Here is a 9,483-nt window from a genome sequence, read left to right on the forward strand (position 1 = left end):
CTGTAAAAAACACAGTCTTTAAAAATAAACAAACAAAACAGAACACATACACACACACACCAAAACAAAAGAAATAAATATAAAGCAAACAAGAAAACCAGAAGTAGAAAGTATTTTACAGAACAACATAAGGGAGATTTCTAGGTGTGAAATAATAGAATCAAATCTAGAAAGTTGATGTTTATATTCCCTATGCTTCTGCAATGATTTCTATCTAATACTTCAGTGACTTATGACATAAGTCACATTAGTCTGATTTATGGCTAATCTAGTTTGTCCCTATTTGTGTAACAAGTTTCATTAGAGATATGTAAACCAATGTCTGTACCTGCCTGAATTCATTTTAAATTCATTATTTTGGTGGGAAGTGACATCTTTACTGGTTGAGATGCAGTAAGATTTCATCTTTCATACCTTGGTATCTGCACACCTCGGGGTTCAAGTCATGGTACAGCTGAACAGCCCCCTATAAAGAGTGTTGATTGTAGAGATGCTGTAACACTTCTGGTTTCCCTGACCAAAGGGAGAAGGGTTAGAAGCCTTTCAAAAGGGCACAAGTGTGGGGGAACAAGATGTTTAAGGAGAGAGGGCTGCCTCGGGAAGGTGGCTTCTCAGGGGACTGAGCGGCCTAGTCCACTTCCCAGCCAGCTGGGCTCACTCCCAGCAGAGCAGGGGCAAGCGTCGGGACCCAGATAACTCATCCTTAACAACTCTGCAAGCCCCTCTCACGGTTACTTCATTCATCTGCAGTGCTCTCAAGTTCAGGGAAATTGGCACTCATCCCAAAAGAAAGTACCAAAAGAGAACTGCCACCAAGTGCCCTCCAGGGTCCACATCTACTGCCGTGCTGTCACAAGAGAATTCCATGACCTGATGTCACTGTAGGATAGCTTCCCGAACTAAAGAGTAATGAATGTATAATTGATTTTCTAAAACAAGAAACATTCTAATAACATTGCTCAGTAGTCCAGAAAAAAATGTTGAAATACAAATGGGGCTGCTGGGCAGGACTGACTGTGTCAGTCGTGGAACCCAGTGCAAAATGGAAAAGCTGGGCCCTTGTTAAAACACCTCACGGAATTGCACGTCAGCAACAGCGGAGAATGAATCCAGGAGGGGACCCTCCTGAGCTGGGCGCCCTGTGCAGTTTGCACGCCCAGGAGCCCATCCCGCTGCTAGTTTATTCTGTTACTTAAATAATAAAACACACTGAAATGCTCACTTCTTTGGTATTCCTGTGAGTGAATCCCTTTTATATACAGACACCACCTATGCCCTCTGGTTTCTTTTCATTCCCTTGGCAACCTGTACACTACTGGGTAGTTAGTATTTTGGGGGCTCATATCTAAAAGATGCAAAAAAATAAGTTACTCCCCCTTTTCCTGTTACTGAAAGTGCTGCTGCAGGAGAGCATTCATAATACAATCGTCACGCTGAGTCTCATCTTTTATTTCGACAGTGTGCAACCAAGTGGACATAGTCCTGTCCTATGTATCTCGGATATAAAAGAAATAATTCTGCTAATGGGTTTGTAAGGAGTCACCAAGGTTTAAGCAAACATAGTATGGCCATCAAAATATCACGTGGAGATGAGGCCACATGCACACAGGTTCCGAAGAGGAGAAAACAAAGCATTTGGTCATGGAGGTTTCATCTGAACTCTTATTCTGCATTCCTAGAAGAATTCCGAAAAGAGGAAAAGTATCCATTTACCATCTGGAAAGTATCTCCTTTCATTCTTCAATCAGTTGTCCAGGAAGGTCTGTTATTAGTGCTTATGCTTAGAAAACTAGGTCATTAAAATAAATGATACCGAGAGCCACTCCATTTAGATAAACTGAGAAATATAAAGGAAATAAGTACTTGTGTGATTTATAACTCATGTTTCAAAAGCAAGTGATAAAAATGCCTGATTTATGCTAAAATGAAGATGGACAGGAGAGTCCTGGGAGGGCCGCGTGCGGCGTGTCTGCTGCGAGGCCATGCAAAAGCGGAGGAGCAGGGGGCCGTGCCTTGGCTTCCCTCTGTCCCAGGGGAGCAGCTGGGAATTGCTGACCTCCTGTTATTTCGCCATGATGCTCCTGCTGGCCAGAGCCCTGCAGACATTTGAGGATTATCTTCCTCCAGCAAGGAGACTCCTGGACTCCTAACGCCCTGCCCCCTGCAGAGATTTATGACTCAGGGGGAGCCCATCTGGCTTAACGACCCATGGCTTGACAGTAATCCAACCATGGGAGCCTCAGACACTGCACAGGCGGCCTCTGCATGCTGGCAGAGGAGGCTCGGGGCTGTACCCAGTGGAGCAGCTTTTCTCTTCATTTAAGTTAAGAAGAAGAAGGCTGTGGATTAAGAGGTTTTAAAGGTCCCACTCCCCAATCCTTTTGGGACCCTCCCTCGAGTTGAACATGAAACACCAAATCACACCCTACTGCATCCTGCCACTTACAGTCAGCCAGAGCAGCAACTCGGTGCAGTGCTTGGGCTCTGTGAGGCTGCTTAGAACAAACCTCAGTGCACCCATGGCTCAGAGACGGCCAAGGCTCCTCACAGGGAGACAGAGCCGATAAGGAAGACATGCGTGTTCACTGTCAGAAAAACAGAACTCGGGGTTTCTGCCCATTTAATCAGGAACGCAAAATTGTTAGTATTCTTGGCACGAGAGAATTGTCTCACATTTCAGAATAAAAACAAAACGCATTTTAAATTAGCATCTATAATCCCAGCTCAATTACTAAAATAAAATAATAATCCACAAGAATTAATATATTTAATGCAGGATCATTATTCTGTATCTTGTCATTGATAATTTTTCTTCAAAGACTAAATAAATAACTGATGTGACTTTGTTTCTCCTTACAGCAAGAAGAAAAATAGCCATGTCCTCGTTATGAACGTCCCAGCCAGGGAAGTGTGGCATTGGGTCTACAGCGAGTCTTCTGTACTATCTCTGAAAGTTTTCTCTCTCAGAGGACGATAAAAATGTTCTAAAATATGAGATTTATACAGCAACGAGTTAGAAAATGGCGGTCTCTAGATTTTTCTTGGGTGGATCTGCAGTAGCCCTGGTCCAACCTGCTCTCCCTGCCTGACCTCCCGGGGCCGACGCTCTGCTGCCGTGCTGTGCCCACCCCCTCAGCTCACAGTGCACTGGGCAGAGCTCACTTATTCAATTACGTCGGGATGAGCTCAGTACAGAAGGTAGGACACATACAGAGGTGGCTCTGGCTCTGGATCCCTCAGAACCAGAAAAAGAGGCAGAGAAGGCCAGCGAGAAAAACAGCACTGATCGTCATAGGGCTAAACAGGTGACATAAGGAAAACGTAGTAATGTGAATATGTACGCACACAGACATGTGTGTATGTGTGTGTACATATGTATATACACATTACAATACCGAGTAAGTAAAAAACACAATATCCATTTAAAAATCTTTTTTGAAGAAATCAGTAAGCGGAAGGAAAAGGGAAATCTCTTCCAGACGCAGCGGGACCGTCCGCCCATCCTGAGGGAGGGAAGGCTGGCGACAGGGTGGAGATGCAGCTGGCTGCGGCTGGGAAGCAGCGGCGGCCGTTGGCTGATTCCTGTCTCTGAAGTCTGAGGTCCCAGATTGAGAGTGTGGGATGGAGAGAAGAATGCTGGGGGGACGGGGAAAGGGAGGTGACGTACAACAAATTAACCAGGGAAGGTATCAGGACTGTTTGCCACCCTTGAGTGCCCACATAAGACTGGCCACACTTCCACAGGGAGCACATGTGTAATTTTTTGCAATTTTTTGGCAGCACATAGCTACTGAACTCCATGTGCAGAGCAGGCCAAGAGTTGGGTGCGGCCAGGCTGGGTTGTCCAGGGGAGTATGGTGGAGGTAGACGTGGACGAGATGGCTCAGCGGGCTGGTGAGGGAAGGTTAGGGTGCTGTCTGTGGACTCTGGCCTGGGGGTGGGCTCAGGGGTCCGGGACAGTGAAGGTGGGAAGACCTGCTACCCAGTGAGACAGAGGACACCTGCAGCATGGACCCCGTAGCACATGAGCTGCATGACAGGAGGTGTGGCCGGTGTGGGGTGTCACAGGTGAGGCACACATGAGTAAGGGGAGTGGCTTAGCAGCATCAACACAGACCAAGCAGCCACAGCTTAAATAAGGTCGGTTGTATTTCCTTTTGTGTGGAAGTCTGAGCTGGTTGGCAGTTGTGGGGTGGTGGGGGACAGTTCTGCTCTAGGAACTGACCAGGGACCTGGACTCCCCCCATCTCATCACCCCAGTCCCCTGTGGGGCTGCTCCTGACCACAGGGCTGGAGCTGGCCCACAAAGGCCAGGCCCTGCTGCAGCCCACGAGGGGACAGGGGAGGAGCAGTGCAAGCAGCCAGAGCCTTTTCAGGACTTGCCGTGGAAGGCGCAAGCCCGAATCCTGCTGGCCAGACAGGGAGCTGGGAGGACGAGGGGTAGCGCCTAGTTGGGCATCCGCGTGTGCACGAGTGTGGGAGCGGGTTTCTATGAACAAAGACAAGACAGAGAAAATGGACATCGAGGGTACGTCCTGGCAGTTATTGTTGGTGGTGTGAGCAAGAGGCTGAGTTGGGGAGGAAAAGATGGTTTGAGTGGAGGAGCAGGTGTATGGGAAGGGTCACTTGTGTGGATGTCAGTGTTGCCGACAGTGACCACAGCAGCAGCCGTGGTGCCCGAGCATCTGACGAGACCTCAGTCTGTAAGGCTGTCAGGAGTCGGGAGCCCCGCACACACACTCACTCCCGGGGCCTCCAGAGGGCGGCTCTTGAAGGAGGCTGGTGTGAGCTAATGCTCTACGTGGGAGATATGTGGAAAAATACAAATAGGGCTTGCACAGACTAAAGAGTTGATTCAAGGAACTGACCGGCACCTTATTTCTCGATGGTAGAGTTCCAAATGGGACCTTCAGGCTCCTAGGAAACCTGCCCAGGGGAGAGGGGTCATGGAGCTTCATAATCATGGCATGCGGCTGCACGCAGTTTCTCTTCACCAACTTACAGCCAGGTAAACTGACTCGCAGAGGTAAAACCACGTTCCCAAGGCCATGCCACAAGCCTGGAGTTTTTGCACTTGCCGTCATGGAACCGTGGTTCATTCAGGCATCATTGAGCACTCACACATCCCAGGCACAACTCTTCTTCATGGGACTGTAGCGGACAAAACAAAGGTCTGGTTTTGAAGAAACTTTGCACATCTCAACTCTGAAAATTCTGCACCGGGAGCACAGATTTATCTAAATGGGTGCAAGGGATAATGATGATCATTGGGGGTAACGGTTGAGGTGAGGACAGTTTTGCCTGACCATGTAAGGTTTGTTAGATTTCCATTACTGAAATGGAATAACCATGTAATGGTCTCAGGCGGAAAGTGCTATTATGACATATTTTAAATGGGGGCAGGCAATGCAGGAGCAGCAAGCCATGGAGAGTGACCATGACCAGGCAGCAGCACAGCCCCGTTTAACATTCTGTACCCGAGGTTTGGCTTAAAGAAGGAAGTCTGGGCAGCACCGTGGTGGGGAAGCCCAGGAGGAGGGCTGCCCCCAGCACCCCAGGCTTCCTCCAGCACAGCCCCCACAGAGGATGCTGCTGTGCGCCAGTGCTGGGGGGCAGGGAGTGAGAGGAAAAGACCAACCAACCAACCAGATAGCAGTGATGGAAAACCAGGATTTGAATGAATGATTCTGCTCCCTCCCAGAAGGAATGTGGCAGCTGCACCCTCCTCCTTACGCGTCTGCCCTGTGGAAAGCAGGAGCTGCCCCTCTGAGGCTGCTCGCGCTTCTCTCTGCTCAGGGGCCACCAGCCTCTCCTGCCTCCTTGGTCTGAGTCCTGCAGCGTTCGCAGACTTAGAGCAGCTGACAACTTAGTTCTGGGTTGCGGTAGGCTGTCTCTGTAGATGAGCTTCACCGAACAGGCCTGGGCAGAGCAGACTGCAAGGGCAGCATGGTCCACCCACACGACTGGCTTCAGCAACTGTGGCAAGCTCTCGATGTTCCCAGCCATCCTGAGCTGTCACATTCTGGCGGATTTACTCTCACATGCAATTGCTAAGCCGCATGTGAAAGTCACACACACACACACACACACACACACACACACACACACACACACACACCCCTCTTGGTCTAACTTTGCGAGGTTTCTCCACTTTACAGCACAGTTAACGAGGTGCCCTGAGGCACCATAGATTATTCTGCCTACTTAGCAAAACCCTGGTCTAACCACGGTATTGAAAAAGGACCCCAGTGCACAGAGCAGCACTCTTAACACATTTTGCACAGATTCATGACAGAAGGTCACAGGCTGTCCAGTAACTGGGGTGGTCAAATTGGCACAGCAGTGGCCAAGATTCTGTCCTTGACCTCTGAGCCCTCTTCTCCACCAGGCCTCAGCCCTGGCCTGCAAAGACTTGCGCAAACACTGACACAGTCTCTAGCGGTGCAAGGCCCCTTCCCTAGGAAGACCCAGCCCCCCTTAAAGTGCCTGCTGAGAAAGCTCCAGGCTGCCAAAAGAATGCACTGTGTGTTCCAGCAACACCTGAGCATGGGCCCTGTCTCCTGGCCTCTATGGGGCAGCAGGGGGTGGGGCGGGGCTAACTTCTATAAGCGCCACTTAGCAAATTCGGATGGGTTCCAGCAGGACCAACACCCACCTTCCCGCTTTTCGCCATTTTCACTTCCCATCACAACTGAGTCCTGATCACCCCCTCCTCACTCCCTCATCCTCCCTTTGAAATGCCCGGTCACCTCTGCACAGATCAAAGGTGAACTCACTTCTCACTGGACTCTTTTTCCTATTGCCACAGTTATCACTGATTAAAATCTGTCCTCACCACGTTAGCTAGTGTCTGGCTTTGTTTATCTTTGATGCAACTCAGTCCAAGAGCCCATTTCCTTCAGACAGGATGGTAATTTTTGCAGACAATGGTGTCACTTTGGCTGGCCATGGGGTTAAATTACTACCCTCTCCTGCATTTGGTGTGCCATTCCAGACACAGGGGGAGCCCGCAGTGGGCTGTGCTCCTGCCATGGAGTTCAGCACAGCCTGCAGGACCTTGGGCTGGGGGAGACCAGCAGCAGCCCTCCTGGACCCACGGGGTGGGTGGGGCTGGCTGCAAGACCCTGACACGTGGAGCATTGCAACATGTGTGCATTAATCCCAGAGCTGCCTTTGAGCCTGGCAAGAATCCCCAGGGGACCGTCTGGCATCCCTGTAGGTGATGGGCCTTAAGACTCAAAGCCTCATGGAGATTCTGACCAGCATCTCTCAACAGCAGGCAGGGGCGTGCTGATTAAGGAGCCATGGCTGAGGCAGGTCCAGTGGCTCTAACAGGTGTCCCCAGCCACAACGGGCAGGTGTACTGGGAGGACATGGCCCTTCCAGGGAGGCCCTCCCCCTCACTGTGACCCGATAAAAAGTCCTGGCCCCACAAATGTTGATAAGTGGCCCCCACATCTACACTGAGAGGGCCAGATGGTCACACAGCTCTGAGAGGAATGTAGAGACAGCATCTCTCATCCTCTTGTACTGTCCTGGGGAAGAGCGTCCACCTTTCTGCTTTTGAGGAACAATTCAGTAAACTTGCAATCAATTTGCCAGCTACTATGGCTCTTCATAATCAAAATATATTAGGTTATCTTGTATTAAGTTTTTGAGTGCCTTGGGCTGTCAGAAGGATCTAGTTAGATGTAGAATGTTTTCTGTAAACATGTTTTCTCAGATCATTTGCACAACCCTCTATGACAGGTCCCCATGTAAAGATGAAGAAAGCAGAGGGCAGGACTAGGACTATGCCCGGATAGGACAGCTGACAACAGCAGGGAGGGACCATGGCTGCCTCGTGGGGTCCTCCTGACCCACCGGCTCAGAGAACCCAAGCTTGTTCAGAGACACCCAGGGCGGCAGCACAAGGACAACATGGCATGGCAGAAGCCCTGGCTTTCTGCTGCAAGGGGCTGCCAGGGCCAGAATCGCATGCGACCGAGGCAGGCTGTGCAACAGGTTCTCCCAGACACATTTCAGTCGGGAGGGAAAGCAAACCATAGTGAATGGGAGCCGACACCAAGAGACAATACATGACTCTCACCACAGTGTCATCCCCCCTGCAAGCCGCAGCCAATTACGGCAAAAATAAAACAAACAAGATGCCATGATAAGGACATCACCTGCGATCACAAGAATTTTCCGACCCTTTCCTGCCCAAACATACTTTTTAGGTCCCTTGTTAAGGCAGCTTTTGTTCCTTTGGCCTCTTGCTGTTGTGCATCATGTGATGGTGGAGAAGCTTCTCATTCTCTAAACTCAGGAGTGCCACGGACTCATGGAGCATATCCACAAACTGGAAACCTATCAGGATGAACAGGGCACTCCTTACCTGGGAGGACAGGCAGACACTTTGCAGGACACCAGCCCTGTGACAGGTCGGGTCTTGGGATTGCAGAAGGATGTGTTCACTGGAAACCTCAGGTCTCTGTAGCAGCCTTCTCTTGTGGTCATGTGTCCTGTAAGAAAGGGGGGAATTGTGAAGTGAAGACTCACAAACACATCTTGTGGTAAAAGGCATGTAAAGAGCTATTAAAATCTCTTTTTAAAATAAGTCTTAACACAGAAGACAAACAGTAAATACAAAAGAAAAGATCAAAAGATATTTAAACCATTCAAACAAAAATCAATAAAAAGCCAGGAGTAAATCAATACCTTTCAATAATAACTCATAGTATAAAAGGAGTATATTCCCCACTCAAAAGACACAGACTGACTGATTGGATTAAAAAGATGGACCTAACAACATGCTTCCTTCAAGAGACTTACCTCACCTGTAAAGACACACATAAATTAAGAGTGAAAGGATGGAACAAGATATACCATGCAAATAGAAATATAAAACAAGCTGAAGTAGCTATTCTTATATAAGATAAAATAGACTTTGAGCCAAAAACCATAAAAAGAGATGAAGGAGGCCACTATATAATGATAAAAGGATCTATCCAACAAGAAGACATAAATATGATATACACCCAAATCGGGGCAGCCAGATTTATAAAGAAAACACTATTAGACCTTAAGAAAGAGATAAACACTAATACCATAATAGTAGAGGACCTGAAAACCCCACTCTTAACATTGGACAGATCATTTAGGCAAAAAATCAACAGAGAAGCAGAAGATCTAAATACTTTAGACCAAATGGACTTGACAGATATCTAGAGAACATCCCATCCAACAACCTCAGAATATTCATTCTTCTCATCAGAACATGGAACATTCTCCAGGATAGACCAAATGTTAGGTCACAAATCAAGTCTCAACAAATTCAAAAATATTGGAATTATTCCATGTATTTTTTCAGACCACAATGGATTAAAATTAGAAATCAATAAAAAATGAAACTGGAAACTATACAAATACATGGAAATTAAACAACATTCTACTTAATGACATATGGGTCCAAGAAAAAATTAAACAGGAAATCAAACAATT

The 9,483-nt window shown here is 48.1% G+C and overlaps 1 protein-coding gene across 1 annotated transcript in view; it reads right to left on the reverse strand.

Annotated features, from left to right (window-relative positions):
- Positions 1 to 9,483, reverse strand: part of ADAMTS16 (ADAM metallopeptidase with thrombospondin type 1 motif, 16) — a gene marked incomplete at its 5' end in the record, with an annotated part of 142,187 nt that overhangs the window by 52,010 nt on the left and 80,694 nt on the right. Inside the window, one exon of the mRNA XM_008574715.1 lies at positions 8,378 to 8,504. Coding sequence (XP_008572937.1) covers positions 8,378 to 8,504 — 127 coding nt within the window. The remainder of the gene's footprint in view (positions 1 to 8,377; positions 8,505 to 9,483) is intronic.

The sequence above is a fragment of the Galeopterus variegatus genome, unplaced genomic scaffold, assembly GCF_000696425.1.
Source record: "Galeopterus variegatus unplaced genomic scaffold, G_variegatus-3.0.2 Scaffold1091, whole genome shotgun sequence".
Lineage (NCBI taxonomy): Eukaryota > Metazoa > Chordata > Mammalia > Dermoptera > Cynocephalidae > Galeopterus > Galeopterus variegatus.